We start from the raw sequence: 21,689 nt of genomic DNA, 5'->3' as shown, positions 1-21,689 counted from the left end.
ATGCCCTTTCACGATAAGCGTCTGCCGGCATAGTCAGTTCTGAATGTTTTTGAAATGTCTCCTGGAAAAGACTTGATTTGGCAGCTATCACATAATCAGGCGTCTTCCACAGAACCTGGTGACATATCGCCAAAGAGGACACACCTCATCTGTGCATGCATCCATGGCTAAAGAGTAACTCATACTGCACTATCAGAAGATAAAGCTAATGAATAATTGGAGTCAGTGGACTTCCTTTGATGTAAAGCTGCATAATCAAACGAGTGGCTGTGCGTGCGTTTCTGCAGAGGCGGGATGCATTTGTACACTTACTTGATGACACTGCAGAGATGAAATATTGCACTTTTTATTCCACTACATCCTGCTGTCGTTGCTTCTTACATTGCAGAACAAGATATTAACAATAAAACTGACAAGCTCGCACATGATTGATCTTCAGAATCTGTTTGCAGCATTGAGATAATTAATTTGAAGGGCAGAACGGAGCAAACTGCAGGGAATTCATAAAGCAGCACAAGGACAGAAATGAGCACAAATAAATAGAGCACTCAAAAAAATAAACAATAAAAATAAGAATAGAATGAGAAAGAAACTACACAGATAAATAAACTTAAAGCTCACAATTACAATCGCAGTTAGACGATAGCAGTACACATAAAGTACCCACAGCTAGTGCTGCACACAGTATAGTACATGTAATAATATTATGATACTGTCAGATCTAATAGTGTACACCAGAATAATACTATGATGAGTACTTTTGCTTTTGATATTTATGTGCATTTATACTGCTTAACACTTACATTTTGAATTGCTGGATTTCTACTAATTAATTATATTTTATCCCTTCTGTTTTGTGACTTTGCTTTCAGAGATCAAAAGCTGACATCCTGGGAAATGCAGTCTTTGGTTGAGCTGAAAATGTTGAACTATTCCTTTAACATTAGTCAGTAACATTATCTACACACCAGCTTCAGAATCTACTGATTGATCTTATTTCTTTTTCTTTCTTTCTTTTCTTTTCAAAAATCGCAACACATTTACAAGCCGGTTTCTGGGGATGCTCGGAGAGCAGGCTCATCCTACAGCTCATCCCGCTGTCTGCTTTATTCACCACCACATTCCCAGCTACCGTTCCTCCATGAAGGTGTTGTCACCTGGATCATGTCCAGACAGGATAAAGATGAATACTAAATCCTGATAAATGTAGATGTTAACGACTACTTTCACATTTGACATGTGTAATCAAGCAGTGAGCAAGCGGCTCGCTATCAAGGATGACTGCCCAGTCGGAAATCAACAGGACCTTTGTTGTCTAACGCATGTGAAGAGAGAGGCTGGGTGTGCCTGAGATAACACCCGCTGATAAAACCTGTTCAGCGTGCACCTGGAATGCAGAACATGACCCCCTTTTTTGAGGACGAGCGGCCCTGAATAAACGCCAGAAACCATTTAACAGTTCCCGGCAGATTCCTCGGTGGAAGTTGAAAATCAACTGCAGCAAGAGACGATGTGTGATATATCAAAGCGGCTCAGTGACACAAGCTGAACATTTCAATCGACTGAAACAGTTCGCTCGCCATATGTCGTGTAGGTCTGTGTTTTGCAGTCTTTCTCTAGCAGCGTCACACGTTTGCTCAGTCAGATCTCAACCGGTTGTCACTTGCTCAAGGTGTGAGTTACGGATTAGGAATTGGGTTTATGACGAAAGTGACAGTTAGGATAAAGATTAGGTAATAAACAGAGATTGCAAGAGGCGAGGAGCTTTGGAATGAAAGAATGTTGTAAGTCAGTCTCTTTATGATTTTGAATAATCAAAACAGACAAACAGGTGATCTTGGCAGCTTATATTTAGGGGTCTGTAAAGAAAAGCGGACATGTATTAATGACGTGAGGCAGCCGAGGCCCTCAGAACGGAATGTGGTGGGTGTGGTGCTGACAAGAACGGACAATGGAAACACTACTAAAAAACATTCCTGGACCAGTGCAGTAGTTTCAGGCAGACTGGCAGCAGACTGGGCAATATCCTGCATGACCTTCAGCTATGTGGAAAGCTAAAAGAAGAAAGCTTTTGCTCATAAGTGGGTGATGAAAAATGTATGACAGGAGTAAAGTTAAGTTCACTGAAATGAAGGGAGCGACTTTCATAATACTCACTTTTCCTAGTTGGAATTATGCCCTAACATTAAGCAATAGGTTTTTAGGATAGGACTTTGTTTCTACAAATATTGTGGATAACAACCACATGACATTAGTAACACGATCAAATGTTTCAGCATTCAAACATTTCCAGAGTAAAAGCGATTTTAATCATTGTGAAACTTGAGAGCTCGGCCCATTTTCAAAAAGAAAGCAGATGTAGTCGGTTTTGGAACACATGAAAGGTGCTTACACCACTTTCAGACTGCCTGCCATGCGCAACAGTCACTCCCATATTCCACACAACAAACTGAGCCTTATCGATGCATCCAGGACTGAAGACTTCACTGAATGTTTTCTATATTAGCAATGAATCGACTGAGTTTGTGTAACATTAAAGCTATGAACCAAGAGAGTCATCACCCAACCCTGCAGTTCCCATCATCTCTATAGAGTTTATTTTTTTAGCCTCTTTTTGCTCATTGTTTTAATTTTGCAGCCTGTAAATTCTCCTGTTCGGGGTCACGTTGCCATGTAGGGGTGTACTTCGTCTGAAGCAGAGTGTAGGAGGATAATATGTGTTGAGATGGTCGCAGGAGGCATGTGAGATGATGCTGATGTTGCTGGGTTGTGTTCAGGCCACAAACTGGGATGTGCCCACTGAGCCATATGGTGAGAACATCAAGGAGCTCACGCACTGCATCACATGGTGCGTCTGTACCTGCATGGACAAAGCTCACACTGGCAACTGAACTCGCCGTGCAGCTAACCTCAGCTCCTCCTCTGCCAATGTGGGATGCATCAGTGGACAACATTAGGAGGTGGAGGAATGCTGAGACCTAATACCTGCCCAAGCCTGCGTTTTTAAATTCAGTGGAAGCATTTATGTAAGTAAACCCAAGAAAAAAGGTCAATGGTTCAATGTGCCGGCACAGGCCTTTTCAGGTTTGCTACAGAGAGCTGTAATGGTGTAACATAAAGCTACCAACACGTAGAGACACGACAAAGTTAACGAATTTTGACAAAACGTGTTTGGCTCAACACTTCAAGGCTTTATTTGTCATGATTTTGCTATGAGCCCTTGATGCAAGTGGCGAGGAAAATAAGCTCTGCGGTTTATAATAAAGTTAATGACATTTTTTAAATAAACAACAAAGTGACAGCAGTCAATCATTTTAAACTTCAAACCTTTATTGTCAGTATATTTTACATACACTGCACTTAACCCATCATTGATTGAACACATACATGCAACATGCAGTGAAACACACAGGAGCAGTGGGCTGCCATGTCAGGCACCCGGAGAGCAACCAGCCCAGTGAAGAATTACAAGTTTGCACTCATTTTCATTTGCTGTTTATCCACTGATGTCAGTTCATTTTGTTTGTTTGTGGAACTGCATGGATGCATCAGTCTGGTTTTTAGTCACACAAAGGTCTGTTCTGACATGTTATGAAAACTTTTGTCTTCCTGTGATTTTCACAAATCCTCAATTTTTCTTCAGTTTGTGGCTACCACACCCAGCTTCAACCACACAAGCTGAAGCACAATTTGATTCTGGCTGATTAAAGTGGGAAAGCAGTTACATGCGCTTGAGTCTGCCACATAAAGGGAAATAACCTCACAGGCAAAAATTACTTGGCTTGATTAAGATCATCAGCTTGTGCAATCCCCCACTGTCTCACAGGGAGTAAATTAATCACTTGATTGACATTTGATGCGCTTCGTCATATATTAAGTTCCTCAGCATCTCTGAGGTGCCTAAAAGGTCTTGACAATTATCTATGATTGTTTTATGTAATTGTTATTAACTGCTATTAAGAGTTAATTAAAACTAAAACTCTGTTAACAATGGCACACTTTCTGTTGTAAAAACGTGTAAAGCCTGTATGGCCTTTTATTTGCACAGTGGATCTTTATTTAAGTTAACTGAATGTTATTTTCTCTGTGCACATATGTCATCCCATTTACATTAAAGTTGTAAATGCGATATTAATTCATAATGCAAAATTAATTGATTTTCAAGGTATTTCATTAAAGCACCCCCCGCATGGCCCATGGCCCAGTTTTTTCTTGTTTTTTAAATGAATATTTTTGTTCAGTTGCAAATGTTCTTCATTGAAGTAAAATTCATGATCATCTGTTATTGCTTTCAGATGAGAAAATGTCTCCTAACTGTTCACACCCGTAAGAGTTCAGCGTCATTATCACAATGTGACTAATGTCCTTGCATCTGGTTTATGCAGCTAATCACAGCTGTTTTCTGTATAGGTTGTCTGTTTTGTGACGCAAAACAACCCGTTGAGTCTCTGTTATTCACATCTGAAAACCTGCCAAACCTGAAGGATGTTCACACACCAAGACAAAGCTCTTTCTGATCGCATGGCATCCGGCCCTGCTTGTTAAAACCTGGCTCTGTAGATAAGGAAGATAAACATCTACAACTCTGCTCACTTTCAGTATGTACACTGCAAAAAAGATAAATCATTTACTATACATCAATAAAAGACAATGTGGCTTGAAGATCTTTGTGTTTGACCAAAATAATCTTTAAGAAACTAATGCATACATATAAAATAGACCAGCCATTTTAATCAATATGCTCACCTACAGTACAGTTGGAAAGGTTCCATTTGCTTGTTGTTATTCTTTAACAGGACAATGGACATGCTCTTAGGGAGTCTACAGGAATTCCTGGCTTCCTGAGCTCAGTGCAGAGATCACCAGACGTTACTCCCTCTCACTCTGAGGAGAGGAGGCTGCTCCTCAGGAAGGGAGGGACTTAACAGCTGGACCTGTTGTATATCTGACCGGCGAGCACAGAGGAGTACGTCTGAGATGTTGGGAGCATTTAAAATCCCAGTGGTTCTCATACCAGCTAAGACTTCCAACCAGCTGCTGCCCAGAGTGGGACTTTGTGCACTGTAGAAACTTCAGGTAAGAGGAGATTTTATATTACTAGTGATTCAGTAATATATTAGATCTTTCTCTATGCTCTAAAAGAAAAGATCCCTGCAAGGAAAAGCTCATTCTTTCAAGTGTTGTCTAATCCAAAAACCACATTTAAACTTCAGCTCATTGTCTTTTGTGTGGCTCACACAAAGTAGTGCTTCAAAAGGATAAGTGAAATGTGTCCTGTACCATCAACCAACACCCTTCTGATTAAAAGGGAAACCAAACATTCCACTCTGGTTACTGTTGACCACACTTGTTAAAATAACGTTCTGTGCAAAGTAGGTCTGTAAGTCACTGTTAAGACTTTGACAAGTCTGAACACTGCGTCTACATCACCCTCTGGGCCGTTGACACACATAACGATAATCCTGAATTTTTGCACAATTACAGAAACTATTATGCAACCATAACTGATAAGGCATTCCAGCAACGTTTTCTATTGCTGAGAATGTGTCAGGCAAGCACTGCAGAGATAAAGACGTGAGTTTTATAAGATGCAATGGGACGTGCACGCTTACAACCCAAAGGTGAGAGCAGACAGGTGTTATGGTGTGAATCTTGGTATAGAATTTTCTTTTCTTCAAGGCACAAAAACAACAGGTTTACATGGCCGTCACCAATGAATTCCTGTCTTTCAGACAGATTCTTGGCTAAGTTTAAGCTACAGTTAGAGGCCTCATAACTCATTCAGACAAGTGGGTGTAATGGTAATTTGCCTTTAAGACATATCAAAGTCAAGACATGTCAAACTTTGACTTTTCCAGGAAATCAGTGTCAGTGTATTGGTTTCACTTTGTAATCCATACGAAAATAAAAGCCTTTTTCTACGGTCTAAAATGCAATTTATAATGAAAATGACGCATCTCGATACCAAAGTCAGCTGGATTTTCTCAGTAGGCTGAAAGAATGAATGAAACTGCTGATGTTATTTAACGCTTGCATGACCCATTAAGTCATCATGGTATCATTAGACTTAGTTGACCGACAGAAAATTAATCCAATTGTTTGCTTGTTAGAGAAGTTGTCTGAGTCATTTTACAAGCAAAAAACATTACCTCACCTCACCTCACCTTCTTACATTCACTGCTCTCCCTTCTTTACTATTACACTACACAAGGAAATACACAGGCAGAATCTGAAGACGTCACAAGGAGCTCTAAGAACTCATAAGAGCTTTTCACTTATCACTTTTCCGATATTTCATGGACCAAACAAGAACATAATGAGCAGATTCGTCATGCAGCCCTTATTAGAGTTTCACTTTATTAGCTACACCTGCACAATCTAATGCAATTCACTTTTATGATGCCTCTAAAGTTCAGTTTGGTTTTACATGATTGCAGAGCTGTTAAGTAAACTATGCTTTAGCATTTGGGTTATAGTGAATGATTGTGTTGTACTGGTCTGCATTATATTCAGAGGTGTTTCTACTATCCTACTCCCTCAATCATGTAAATTGGAAGGACAGATAAATAGAAATATGTGAGGTATTTCAATTTCTAACATAATGTAGTCCAGCATAACACCACCTTTAAGTATGTATTTTGTTTTAGTTCAATATTCAATGTCAGAGATTAACATCAAATTAACATCAAGCGTTAACTTATAGAAAACTAAACTGGCTCTCCTCTGGGGCAGGGGAGTGAGTTTGACTAAGTACCTAACACCTTTGTACAATAAACAGTAAAGCTACAGTATGTTAACAATGTGTGGTACCTCTTGAGTGGCAGCTTCATGCAGTGAATGTATTTGCCTTTACAGTACGATAAGCAAATTTACTCCATGTAATAAATCTAAAGCAAATGCTCAACATCTTTTTAAAACATTTACAAAGTGGGTGTCAGTCTCAAACAGCAAACCAGGCAGTTTCAGGCAGAGATACTGCAGCACGGAACAACTGCTGCTGTTGTACAAACAGACAGGCTTCAGTCTACTTTTTGAATGAGCAGAGGTTTGGCCTGCAGGTTCACATAACCATCGTGTGTCGTAACTGCAAGATGGTAACCTCACAGTGTTTTGCATTGCGTATAGTGAAGAAATGAACTCTCCTTTAGTCCACTCAGATTACAAATGACAGGAGAGTGCTGCTCACACAGTTAAAAACAAACTTCACTTCAATCTCAAGCAGTAAGCTAATCAAAGTCATCTTCTGACAAACTCCCCCACAGTGAGTGAGAACATGTGGAAATAATAAAATACAGAATAGAACCTTGTCCACGTTAGTGAACCCTCCACACCCTTTTTTCTGAGAGCAATTCATTTCCACTGGCAGCAATGACATCAGCAGTCACATAAAACACACACAGCTACCAACCGATCAGCAGATAGGATGGAAAAAGTCAGTGGTTTATGGAAAACAGTATTCCTCTTACCACTTCTTTATATGTTTTCATTTAACAGTACTGAAAAGTAATATTAAACTACTATACTGTATCTTCTACTATCGACCGTGTTCAATCTTTTCATATTTTCAAAACAGAAAAATTCCATAAATTCTAAAGTTAGATTTAGATTGAACTTCACTTCACTGAGCCACTGCAGAAGAATGTAGTACCCAAAAGCCCGACTTTTCCCTCTTCAGCTTTCAAAAGCTATAGTTATAGCAGCTATAATTAATATGTCCATATTAACAATGGATGAAAGCTCTGACAAGCCCAATGCAAAGAACCTGCTCAGAACTACACAGCAGATAGACAAAGTTAGCAGATAGCTGGTGAACACAGTGGCACCTTTAGTATTTAAATAGCCAGATATTTCCTTCAGGAGCAAAGAGTTCATTTCTGATCTTAGCAGGGACATGATACGTGTTAAGTGAGTGTTTTACCCATACTACACTTTACACTATTTTTTTTAAAAAAGAAATGTACCATAAAATAATCATAACCTCATATCATAAATATGCTTTTGAGGAGGATATTTGTTCAACAAAACATATTTTGCTTGTCTTATCTCTACAGGGACGGAGTTTCAAACCCCAGGGCTCTGACCTTAAAAGTCTGGATACCTTGGATCCTAATCCTGGATTGTGGATTAATGTGAGCCAATACCTAGATTCATAAGGAAACTGAAAGGTTCAATACAAAGGTCGAAGACAGACCATACACATGTAATGTAAAAATGTATCAGACTAGTGATTTAAAGGCTTTAGTTCATTATTTGGAATACACACATACATAATACATACACACATACACTAATTTAGATTTAGAAATTTACTTCACAAGGTAGAAGCAACTGAAAGATAATGTAAAAAAATTCCCACTGTGGTCTCTCTTAGTGAAAGAAATAGAAGAGCTAGAATTGTGAAGTAAAACCATTTTGAAAACTTAGTAACACATCTTATTCAGAAAAAGTCTGAATACTAGTAGCATGGACATACCAAATAGCAAATAGAAAGAATTTCACCTTTATCAAGGTTATATATCAGTTTTGTTGAAACTGAGGTGCTGGGTTCTGAGCAGATGTACTTAATTTAACATTTGTGGTCATTTTGGAAGCCATAATTAACTGTGCTGTTTAAAAGTATTGTGTGATAATGTGGTGTTTTCAATACAGACTACCCTTATTTATGCAAATCAGAAGCACCTCTCAGTGCAACACAACACAGTTCACAGCACCTTAAATTACTTAATACTTAAATTACAGCTGAATCAACTCCCCTAGCAAACAAACAAACTATAACATTATGAAATTCATAAATGTAGGATCTGTAGAATATGTCTGTATTATAAAACACTGCATATACTTTCAACACTGTGCATACGCTCTTGGTAAGAGGTATCTCCACTTCTATAAAATGTTACGGTGGACATGAATATCTTTTTTAATGTTACTTAAAGATGATGCATACACTATAGCTATTACAGCTAATGTCTCTGTAATACAGTTCTTTAGGACAAGATGGACTCCATCAGTCAAGATACTGATGTGAAGCAAAATGGCAATGCAGAATTCCACAGACCCGTGGCTGGCATATTTCTGGAGAAGACAAAGGAGAAGATAACAATATACCAAGCCATGAAAAAACGTCTTCTTAAGCCAGGAACAGCATTAGCCTTGCTTGAAGCACAAGCAGCCACAGTGGGCATCATAGACCCAATAAACAACAGAATACTTCCTGTTGCAGATGCTGTTAAAGAGGGAATAGTTGGACCAGAGATGAAAGAAAAACTCCTCACAGCAGAGAAAGCTGTAAGTGGTTATGTAGACCCCTATACCAACCAAATAATATCTCTGTTCCAAGCTATGCAAAAAGATTTAGTCCCACAAGTTTATGGACTGAGGCTTCTGGAAGCACAGATAGCCACACAAGGCCTGTTTGATCCTGTCGAGAAGACAAATATTTCACTTGAATCTGCAATTCAAAAGGGCTACTATGAAAAAGGCTTGCTCAATAATGAGATGTCAGAGCTCAAAGTGTACTACAATCCAAGCTCACAAGAGAACCTTAAATACCAAAACCTCTTGGAGAAATGCACTGAGGACCCTGACACAGGCCTATTGCTGCTTCCAATTTGCGTCACCTTCAAAGGTCTGCGAAGAGGTATTTCCTCCACTGAACTCCTTGAATCAAAGATCATTGACAAAGAAACCTTTGATGATCTACAGAAGGGAAACACCACAACACAGGATGTGTTGTTGATGGAAACAGTGAAAGAATACCTGGAGGGTAAAGGCAGTATTGCAGGCATTGCTGTACTCTCATCAGATGAGAGAATGAGCATTTATCAAGCCATGAGGCAAGGCATCCTGATGCCTGGAACAGCACTAGTTCTACTGGAGGCACAAGCTGCAACCGGATTCATGATTGATCCTGTTGAAAACAAAAAGTTCACCGTGGATGAGGCCATCAAACACAAACTTTTTGGCCCAGAATATCACGCAAAGCTGCGTTCTGCGGAGCGGGCAGTTACTGGATACAAAGACCCATACACAGGTGAAACTATATCCCTGTTTCAAGCACTGTCAAAAGACTTGATTGTTAAGGAACATGGGATCCGCCTCCTTGAGGCACAAATCGCTACAGGTGGCATAATAGACCCAATCAACAGCCACAGACTTCCCACAGAAGTGGCCTTCAAGAGAGGTTATTTTAATGAAGAAATGAACAGAATACTAGAGGATTCAGGGGATGACACAAAAGGATTTTTTGATCCAAACACAGAGGAAAATCTAACTTATCTTCAACTGATGGAAAGGTGTGTCATTGATCCCATCACTGGGCTGTGCCTCCTCCCTCTCCTCAATAAGTCAGAGAGGCTGAATTTTAAATTCATTGACTACCAAACCAAAATGGTCTTCAAAGAGGAGAAGGTTAAGGTGACATATGGGAAGTACACAGGAATGACAGTATCTCTGTGGGAACTCCTGATGTCAGAATACTTTGATGAACATCAGAGGAGAGACATCATTCAAAAATACAGAGAAGGGAAGCTCAGTATCAAGAAGATCATCACAACAGTTCTAGAAGTCATAGAAAGGTCTGTCAAAACAACTCAAGTGGTTTTTGAAGGTATCAGAGAAAGTGTCACAGCCAAACAGCTTGTGGAGGCCGATATCATTAGTGAGGAGGTCCTGGAGGATCTGAGAAAGGGAAAAAAGTCTGTGAAGGAAGTGACAGAAGATGAAAATGTACAAGTTTACCTACAGGGGAAAGACAGCATTGCAGGTATTTTGCTTCCTGATTCTCAAATCATGACGATCTACCAGGCCAGACAAAAAGGAAAGCTGATGCCAGGAACTGCTCTGGTTCTCCTTGAAGCACAGGCAGCAACAGGGTTCATTATTGACCCTATTGGAAACCGCAAGTTTTCAGTGGATGATGCAGTCAAAGCAAAGATCGTGGGGCCTGATATATGTCAAAAGCTACGCTCAGCAGAAAAAGCAGTCACTGGCTATAAAGATCCATATGATGGCAAAATAATCTCTTTGTTCCAAGCCATGCAAAAAGATCTCATCCTGAAAGACCATGGAATTCGACTCCTGGAAGCACAAATTGCCACTGGTGGGATCATTGACCCAGTGAACAGTCATCGCATTCCTGTCCATGTGGCCTATAAAAGGGGATACTTCAATGAGGAAATGAATCAAATTCTGAATGATCCAAGTGATGACACCAAAGGATTCTTTGACCCCAACACCAATGAGAATCTGACATACTTGCAGCTCATGGCCCGATGTGTCACAGATCCCAGTACAGGTCTGTGCCTCTTGCCAATCAAAAGCAAAAGTAACAGATTTAACATTGATGATAATATCAGGGAAACATTCAAAACAACAACAGTTTCTGTTAAATATGGCAGGTTCAAGGGAAAGCACACAACACTGTGGGATCTTATCAATTCAGAGTATCTGTCCGAGGACAAACGAAGAGAGTTTTTCAAGCTCTTCAAGACAAAGAAAATCACAATTGAGCAACTAACTGTCACCATTTTAGAAATCATTGAGAGCAAGGAGATAAAACAGCAAGCCGGGCTGAACTTTGAAGGACTCAGAGGAAATATCTCTGTTGTGGATCTTTTGGAGCTTGAAGTTGTGGATGAAAAAACATACAACAGTTTGATCGACGGAAAGATGACAAGCACTGATGTGATGAAAATGGACAGTGTGAGATCTTACCTACAAGGGAAAAGTTCTGTGGCTGGGGTGATACTGCAATCCTCAAATCAGAAGCTAAGCATCTATGAGGCACAGAGAATTGGCATTCTCACTCCCGGCACTGCCCTTTGCCTCCTTGAAGCACAAGCAGCCACAGGGTTCATTGTTGACCCTGTGAAAAGCAGAAAACTTACAGTGGAACAAGCCCTCAAAGAAAAGGTAATCGGTCCACAGATGTATGAAAAGCTTGTGTCTGCAGAGAGGGCTGTGACTGGTTACATAGATCCATACACCAATCAAAAGATCTCCCTTTTCCAAGCATTGAAAAAGGATCTCATTGTCAAGCAACATGGAATCCGTTTACTTGAGGCCCAGATTGCTACAGGTGGCATCATTGATCCCTTAAAGTGTCTTCACTTACCCCTTGAAGTTGCATACAGGAAAGGATATTTTGATGCAGAACTTAATCAAATCCTATCAGACCCAACTGATGACACAAAGGGCTTTTTTGACCCAAGGACACAAGAAAATCTGACATACATGGAGATGTTGGGTAGATGTGTCAAAGATAAGGAAACAGGACTGTGTCTCTTGCCATTGAATGACACACCAAAAGCCAAAGGAACAAAGGCAAAAATGTATACAGACACAGAGATAAGGCAGGAGTTTGAAAAGTCAGTTGTGAGCATATCAGTGGGACATTACTTGGGTAAATCAGTTTCTCTTTGGGACTTGATTCACTCTGGGTACTTCACTGAAGATCAACGGCTTGAACTCATTGAAAAATATAGAATGGGGAAGATTGGCACTGAAACCCTGATCACATTAGTGATTTCCACCATTGAAAAACTGGAGAAGAGTGAAACTCCCATAATGATAATGGGCCTGCGAAAGCTTGTTTCTGCACGGCAATTACTGGATTCTGATGTCATTAATGCAGATACATTCAAACAGGTGAAAGAGGGAAAAGTCACTTTTGAAGAAGTAACCCAACAAGAACTTGTAAGAGGATACCTGAAGGGAACAGGAAGCATTGCTGGAATTAAGCTCTACCCATCCCAGAAAGTAATGAGCATATATGATGCAAAAAAGCAAGATCTTCTGACACCTGGCATTGCACTTGAACTGCTTGAGGCACAAGCTGCAACAGGATGGATCATTGATCCTATCAAAAACAAGTTCTATGCTGTTGATGAGGCAGCAAGAGAGAAATTAATTGGACCAGACATACATGAACAACTTATCTCAGCTGAACGAGCTGTAACTGGCTATAAAGACCCATACACAGATGCATCAATATCACTGTTTGAAGCCATGAATGAACAGCTGATTCAAAGAAATGATGGCATTCGTCTTCTTGAGGTACAGATAGCAACTGGAGGAATAATTGACCCAAATAAAAGTCACAGACTGCCTGTTCATGTTGCTATAAAAACGGGGTGTCTCGATGAAGAAATGAGCAAACTTCTGTTGAACCCCACTGATGATGCAAGGGGATTTTTTGATCCTAACACTAAAGAAAAACTCTCTTACCTTCAGCTCATTGAACGATGTGAAAAAGATCCTAAAACTGGACTACTTCTTCTACCCCTGCATGAAGAATCCCATGCATTTCACACAGATGAGAAAATAGAGCTTACATTCAAAAACAAAACTATTGCAATGAATGCAGGAAAATTTAAAAACAAGGATGTGACATTGTGGGAAGTGTTGCTGTCTGAGTACATATCAAAACAAAAAAGGGAGCAGCTCATACAACAATACAAGACAGGAACCATGAAAATAGAGGAGATCATTGAAATACTCACTGTTATCATTACAGAGGTATCATCCAAAGAAAGAAAGTTTAAAGGACTAAGAAAGCAGGTTTCAGCCAGTGAGCTGTATGAATCAAAGATTATCTCAAAGGAGCTTTTCACACAGATTATACAAGGAGAAGTAACTGAAGAAAAAGTTAACAAAATGGAATCAATTCAAAAGTATCTTGGAGCTACAAACTGTATAGCAGGTGTGAGAGTTGAATCTACAAAGAAAGTCATGAGCATCTACGAAGCCAAAACCAAGGGTCTGCTGACCCCGGGCACTTCTCTGGTTCTGCTGGAGGCCCAAGCTGCCACTGGCTTTGTCATCGACCCAGTGAACAACAAGAAACTTTCTGTAGAAGAAGCTGCGGCTCAAGGGGTGGTTGGCAGCGAGTGGAAAAACAAACTGCTTTCAGCAGAAAGAGCAGTTACTGGATACAAAGATCCCTACACAGGAAACACAATATCTCTGTTTCAGGCCTTGAAAAAAGATCTCATTGTCAAAGATCATGGAATCCGTCTCCTTGAAGCACAAATCGCCACTGGGGGCATAATCGACCCAGTGCACAGTCACAGAGTGCCTGTACAGGTGGCATACCAAAGAGGTTACTTTGATGAGGAAATGAACCAGATTCTGTCTGACCCAGATGATGACACCAAAGGCTTCTTTGATCCCAACACTCAAGAGAACCTCACCTATCTCCAGCTGATTGAGAGGTGTGTCACAGATCCAATGACAGGCCTTAGCCTGCTGTCCGTCGTGAAGAGAGGTGAGTTCTATTTCTTCATTGATGAGGCAACGAAACTCATTCTGAAATCAACAACAACAAACAGAGCTGGAGGAATATATCAAGGAACAACAGTGTCTCTGTGGGATCTGCTCTACTCCAGATACATCACAGAGGAGAAGAGGAGAGAGCTTGTGCAACAGTACAAATCTGGATCAATCACAATTGAACGCTTCTTGGAAATCATCCTCACCATCATTCAGCAACAGACCACAACAACCTCATTGTCATCAACTGTCACATGCCAACCACCAGAAACAAAAGTGGACAGCGGCACAACAAAAACTACCATCACCACTACGATCACAGAGACAAGTGAAGTCCAAACGTTCCATGGAATCAGAAAGGATGTCACTGCTACGGAGCTGCTCGAATCAAAAGTCATCAATGAGGAACTCTTTAAAGATCTAAGTGCCGGAAAAGTCACAGTGACGGAAGTAAGTGAATTGGAGTCAGTGCGTAAGTACTTGGAGGGAACTAACAGCATTGCAGGGGTGTACCTCCAGTCCACCAAAGAGACCATGAGTATCTATCAAGCCAAAAACAAAGGCCTGCTGACCCCGGGCACTTCTCTGGTTCTACTGGAGGCCCAAGCTGCCACTGGCTTTGTCATCGACCCAGTGAACAACAAGAAACTTTCTGTAGAAGAAGCTGTGGCTGAAGGAGTGGTCTGTAGTGAGTGGAAAAACAAACTGCTTTCAGCAGAAAGAGCAGTTACTGGATACAAAGATCCCTACACAGGAAACACAATATCTCTGTTCCAGGCCTTGAAAAAAGATCTCATTGTCAAAGATCATGGAATCCGTCTCCTTGAAGCACAAATCGCCACTGGGGGCATAATCGACCCAGTGCACAGTCACAGAGTGCCTGTACAGGTGGCATACCAAAGAGGTTACTTTGATGAGGAAATGAACCAGATTCTGTCTGACCCAGATGATGACACCAAAGGCTTCTTTGATCCCAACACTCAAGAGAACCTCACCTATCTCCAGCTGATTGAGAGGTGTGTCACAGATCCCATCACAGGCCTTAGCTTACTGGTCATTGCGAAGAAAGGTGAATTTTATTTCTTTGTTGATGAAGCAACGAAACTCATTCTGAAATCGACAACAACAAACAGAGCTGGGGGAAAATATCAAGGAACAACAGTGTCTCTGTGGGATCTGCTCTACTCCAGATACATCACAGAGGAGAAGAGGAGAGAGCTTGTGCAACAGTACAAATCTGGATCAATCACAATTGAACGCTTCTTGGAAATCATCCTCACAATCATTCAGCAACAGACCACAACAACCTCATCGTCATCAACTGTCACATGCCAACCGCCAGAAACAAAAGTGGACAGCGGCACAACAAAAACTACCATCACCACTACGATCACAGAGACAAGTGAAGTCCAAACGTTCCACGGAATCAGAAAGGATGTCACTGCTACGGAGCTGCTCGAATCAAAAGTCATCAATGAGGAACTCTTTAAAGATCTAAGTGCCGGAAAAGTCACAGTGACGGAAGTAAGTGAATTGGAGTCGGTGCGTAAGTACTTGGAGGGAACTAACAGCATTGCAGGGGTGTACCTCCAGTCCACCAAAGAGACCATGAGTATCTATCAAGCCAAAAACAAAGGCCTGCTGACCCCGGGCACTTCTCTGGTTCTACTGGAGGCCCAAGCTGCCACTGGCTTTGTCATCGACCCAGTGAACAACAAGAAACTTTCTGTAGAAGAAGCTGTGGCTGAAGGAGTGGTCTGTAGTGAGTGGAAAAACAAACTGCTTTCAGCAGAAAGAGCAGTTACTGGATACAAAGATCCCTACACAGGAAACACAATATCTCTGTTCCAGGCCTTGAAAAAAGACCTCATTGTCAAAGATCATGGAATCCGTCTCCTTGAAGCACAAATCGCCACTGGGGGCATAATCGACCCAGTGCACAGTCACAGAGTGCCTGTACAGGTGGCATACCAAAGAGGTTACTTTGATGAGGAAATGAACCAGATTCTGTCTGACCCAGATGATGACACCAAAGGCTTCTTTGATCCCAACACTCAAGAGAACCTCACCTATCTCCAGCTGATTGAGAGGTGTGTCACAGATCCCATCACAGGCCTTAGCTTACTGGTCATTGCGAAGAAAGGTGAATTTTATTTCTTTGTTGATGAAGCAACGAAACTCATTCTGAAATCGACAACAACAAACAGAGCTGGGGGAAAATATCAAGGAACAACAGTGTCTCTGTGGGATCTGCTCTACTCCAGATACATCACAGAGGAGAAGAGGAGAGAGCTTGTGCAACAGTACAAATCTGGATCAATCACAATTGAACGCTTCTTGGAAATCATCCTCACAATCATTCAGCAACAGACCACAACAACCTCATCGTCATCAACTGTCACATGCCAACCGCCAGAAACAAAAGTGGACAGCGGCACAACAAAAACTACCATCACCACTACGATCACAGAGACAAGTGAAGTCCAAACGTTCCACGGAATCAGAAAGGATGTCACTGCTACGGAGCTGCTCGAATCAAAAGTCATCAATGAGGAACTCTTTAAAGATCTAAGTGCCGGAAAAGTCACAGTGACGGAAGTAAGTGAATTGGAGTCGGTGCGTAAGTACTTGGAGGGAACTAACAGCATTGCAGGGGTGTACCTCCAGTCCACCAAAGAGACCATGAGTATCTATCAAGCCAAAAACAAAGGCCTGCTGACCCCGGGCACTTCTCTGGTTCTACTGGAGGCCCAAGCTGCCACTGGCTTTGTCATCGACCCAGTGAACAACAAGAAACTTTCTGTAGAAGAAGCTGCGGCTCAAGGAGTGGTTGGCAGTGAGTGGAAAAACAAACTGCTTTCAGCAGAAAGAGCAGTTACTGGATACAAAGATCCCTACACAGGAAACACAATATCTCTGTTCCAGGCCTTGAAAAAAGATCTCATTGTCAAAGATCATGGAATCCGTCTCCTTGAAGCACAAATCGCCACTGGGGGCATAATCGACCCAGTGCACAGTCACAGAGTGCCTGTACAGGTGGCATATGAAAGAGGTTACTTTGATGAGGAAATGAACCAGATTCTGTCTGACCCAGATGATGACACCAAAGGCTTCTTTGATCCCAACACTCAAGAGAACCTCACCTATCTCCAGCTGATTGAGAGGTGTGTCACAGATCCCATCACAGGCCTTAGCTTACTGGTCATTGCGAAGAAAGGTGAATTTTATTTCTTTGTTGATGAAGCAACGAAACTCATTCTGAAATCGACAACAACAAACAGAGCTGGGGGAAAATATCAAGGAACAACAGTGTCTCTGTGGGATCTGCTCTACTCCAGATACATCACAGAGGAAAAGAGGAGAGAGCTTGTGCAACAGTACAAATCTGGATCAATCACAATTGAACGCTTCTTGGAAATCATCCTCACCATCATTCAGCAACAGACCACAACAACCTCATCGTCATCAACTGTCACATGCCAACTGCCAGAAACAAAAGTGGACAGCGGCACAACAAAAACTACCATCACCACTACGATCACAGAGACAAGTGAAGTCCAGACGTTCCACGGAATCAGAAAGGATGTCACTGCTACGGAGCTGCTCGAATCGAAAGTCATCGATGAGGAACTCTTTAAAGATCTAAGTGCCGGAAAAGTCACAGTGACGGAAGTAAGTGAATTGGAGTCGGTGCGTAAGTACTTGGAGGGAACTAACAGCATTGCAGGGGTGTACCTCCAGTCCACCAAAGAGATCATGAGTATCTATCAAGCCAAAAACAAAGGCCTGCTGACCCCGGGCACTTCTCTGGTTCTACTGGAGGCCCAAGCTGCCACTGGCTTTGTCATCGACCCAGTGAACAACAAGAAACTTTCTGTAGAAGAAGCTGCGGCTCAAGGAGTGGTTGGCAGTGAGTGGAAAAACAAACTGCTTTCAGCAGAAAGAGCAGTTACTGGATACAAAGATCCCTACACAGGAAACACAATATCTCTGTTCCAGGCCTTGAAAAAAGACCTCATTGTCAAAGATCATGGAATCCGTCTCCTTGAAGCACAAATCGCCACTGGGGGCATAATCGACCCAGTGCACAGTCACAGAGTGCCTGTACAGGTGGCATATGAAAGAGGTTACTTTGATGAGGAAATGAACCAGATTCTGTCTGACCCAGATGATGACACCAAAGGCTTCTTTGATCCCAACACTCAAGAGAACCTCACCTATCTCCAGCTGGTTGAGAGGTGTGTCACAGATCCCATCACAGGCCTTAGCTTACTGGTCATTGCGAAGAAAGGTGAATTTTATTTCTTTGTTGATGAAGCAACGAAACTCATTCTGAAATCGACAACAACAAACAGAGCTGGGGGAAAATATCAAGGAACAACAGTGTCTCTGTGGGATCTGCTCTACTCCAGATACATCACAGAGGAAAAGAGGAGAGAGCTTGTGCAACAGTACAAATCTGGATCAATCACAATTGAACGCTTCTTGGAAATCATCCTCACAATCATTCAGCAACAGACCACAACAACCTCATCGTCATCAACTGTCACATGCCAACCGCCAGAAACAAAAGTGGACAGCGGCACAACAAAAACTACCATCACCACTACGATCACAGAGACAAGTGAAGTCCAGACGTTCCACGGAATCAGAAAGGATGTCACTGCTACGGAGCTGCTCGAATCGAAAGTCATCGATGAGGAACTCTTTAAAGATCTAAGTGCCGGAAAAGTCACAGTGACGGAAGTAAGTGAATTGGAGTCGGTGCGTAAGTACTTGGAGGGAACTAACAGCATTGCAGGGGTGTACCTCCAGTCCACCAAAGAGACCATGAGTATCTATCAAGCCAAAAACAAAGGCCTGCTGACCCCGGGCACTTCTCTGGTTCTACTGGAGGCCCAAGCTGCCACTGGCTTTGTCATCGACCCAGTGAACAACAAGAAACTTTCTGTAGAAGAAGCTGCAGCTCAAGGAGTGGTTGGCAGTGAGTGGAAAAACAAACTGCTTTCAGCAGAAAGAGCAGTTACTGGATACAAAGATCCCTACACAGGAAACACAATATCTCTGTTCCAGGCCTTGAAAAAAGACCTCATTGTCAAAGATCATGGAATCCGTCTCCTTGAAGCACAAATCGCCACTGGGGGCATAATCGACCCAGTGCACAGTCACAGAGTGCCTGTACAGGTGGCATACCAAAGAGGTTACTTTGATGAGGAAATGAACCAGATTCTGTCTGACCCAGATGATGACACCAAAGGCTTCTTTGATCCCAACACTCAAGAGAACCTCACCTATCTCCAGCTGGTTGAGAGGTGTGTCACAGATCCCATCACAGGCCTTAGCTTACTGGTCATTGCGAAGAAAGGTGAATTTTATTTCTTTGTTGATGAAGCAACGAAACTCATTCTGAAATCGACAACAACAAACAGAGCTGGGGGAAAATATCAAGGAACAACAGTGTCTCTGTGGGATCTGCTCTACTCCAGATACATCACAGAGGAGAAGAGGAGAGAGCTTGTGCAACAGTACAAATCTGGATCAATCACAATTGAACGCTTCTTGGAAAACATCCTCACCATCATTCAGCGACAGATCACAACAACCTCATCGTCATCAACTGTCACATGCCAACCGCCAGAAACAAAAGTGGACAGCGGCACAACAAAAACTACCATCACCACTACGATCACAGAGACAAGTGAAGTCCAGACGTTCCACGGAATCAGAAAGGATGTCACTGCTACGGAGCTGCTCGAATCGAAAGTCATCGATGAGGAACTCTTTAAAGATCTAAGTGCCGGAAAAGTCACAGTGACGGAAGTAAGTGAATTGGAGTCGGTGCGTAAGTACTTGGAGGGAACTAACAGCATTGCAGGGGTGTACCTCCAGTCCACCAAAGAGACCATGAGTATCTATCAAGCCAAAAACAAAGGCCTGCTGACCCCGGGCACTTCTCTGGTTCTGCTGGAGGCCCAAGCTGCCACTGGCTTTGTCATCGACCCAGTGAACAACAAGAAACTTTCTGTAGAAGAAGCTGCAGCTCAAGGAGTGGTTGGCAGTGAGTGGAAAAACAAACTGCTTTCTGCAGAAAGAGCAGTTACTGGATACAAAGATCCCTACACAGGAAACACAATTTCTCTGTTCCAGGCCTTGAAAAAAGACCTCATTGTCAAAGATCATGGAATCCGTCTCCTTGAAGCACAAATCGCCACTGGGGGCATAATCGACCCAGTGCACAGTCACAGAGTGCCTGTACAGGTGGCATATGAAAGAGGTTACTTTGATGAGGAAATGAACCAGATTTTGTCTGACGCTGATGATGATACCAAGGGCTTTTTCGATCCCAATACTCAAGAGAACCTCACCTATCTCCAGCTGGTTGAGAGGTGTGTCACAGATCCCATCACAGGTCTTAGTTTACTCCCACTGGACAAGTGAAGGATTGAAAACCTCTCTACAAGTACTTAGCTTAATTAAGCTTTTAACAATCTCTTTAATATGGATTTAAACAGTTTTTAATGTGGAGAGAAAAATATATGCTTCCTGTACTGTGCTGAAAGTAATGGATTATAGCTAACTTCCTATGCTATTCTAGGAATCAGTGTAACTGATGGTGTTTGAGATGTCAGATGTCTGTTGTGAAACAAGCCTCATGGTCTCATATGAGTTAACACTGAAAAGTATGTTTTTATTTTAAGTCTCTTTAATTATTATATAATCCTGACCTGCTTTGAATACACAGATAGCAGTAAATGTGTTATCAACTTTTTGGATTTGTGATACTTATTTTTCCTGTTTTAATGATGTTTCATTTTATTCATGAGCTCTATGAGTCTAACTGTTTTCACACTGATTTCAGTACATGAAGTTCAGCTGAGCCCATTTTTACCTCATCTGTCGAAGCTGAACTAACAATTATGTTTTACATTCATTAATTTACTGATTTTCTTGAAATCTGTTGTTTTCCTAAGTAAGTCAAATGTGAGTCCAGAAAATATTGTTTGTCTGCTTTGACTTCAACTGAAAACTACCCATGCACTTATTCTGTTGTTTTTATAAACACTTTCTTTCTCTGCATCACTGTGGCTCAATAAAAAAGCAAGGAATGAATAGTAAATCTTGACCTTTTTTGCATCTTGACATATTTGGAACTATACTGATCTTGGTTTGTATTAACTCAGTACAAAACATACTGTACAAGAATTTCACGGCGGAAGAGTCTGTACATCAGTTGGAAAAAGTTTAGAGCCCTTGAAGCATCTGTAATATTTCCAATTCAACAACAATAAAGCAAATCGAATGCGAACATTTGTAGTTTCAAATGAGGGTGAAATGATCTCTTATTTGTAAACACTGTCTTCATTAACTACTTGAGCATAGCTGGTCTTTATGTAAATTTAGATTGAGACTACAGCACTCTC

General features: G+C 41.6%; 1 protein-coding gene across 2 annotated transcripts; it reads left to right on the top strand.

Moving 5' to 3' along the window:
* Positions 1-4,925: 4,925 nt before the first annotated feature.
* Positions 4,926-21,385, top strand: eppk1 (epiplakin 1). Of its 2 annotated transcripts, XM_046416882.1 has the most exons (3): positions 4,926-5,076; positions 8,052-8,129; positions 8,981-21,385. In XM_046416882.1, the coding sequence occupies exon 3, from the start codon at positions 8,995-8,997 to the stop codon at positions 20,704-20,706; it is 11,712 nt and encodes a 3,903-aa protein (XP_046272838.1). In that variant the 5' UTR covers positions 4,926-5,076; positions 8,052-8,129; positions 8,981-8,994; the 3' UTR covers positions 20,707-21,385. The 2 variants fall into 2 exon arrangements, with proteins under 2 accessions (XP_046272838.1, XP_046272839.1); XM_046416883.1 differs by lacking the exon at positions 8,052-8,129 and having other exon boundaries at positions 4,933-5,076.
* Positions 21,386-21,689: the final 304 nt, after the last annotated feature.

The sequence above is a fragment of the Scatophagus argus genome, chromosome 17 (genome assembly GCF_020382885.2).
Source record: "Scatophagus argus isolate fScaArg1 chromosome 17, fScaArg1.pri, whole genome shotgun sequence".
Taxonomy (NCBI): Eukaryota; Metazoa; Chordata; class Actinopteri; family Scatophagidae; genus Scatophagus; species Scatophagus argus.
This window is presented reverse-complemented; position numbering and strand designations above follow the sequence as displayed.

What these genes read in the sequence shown, in the direction of transcription:
- eppk1 (XM_046416882.1), top strand. Translation starts at nt 8,995, where the DNA reads ATGGACTCCATCAGTCAAGATACTGATGTGAAGCAAAATGGCAATGCA.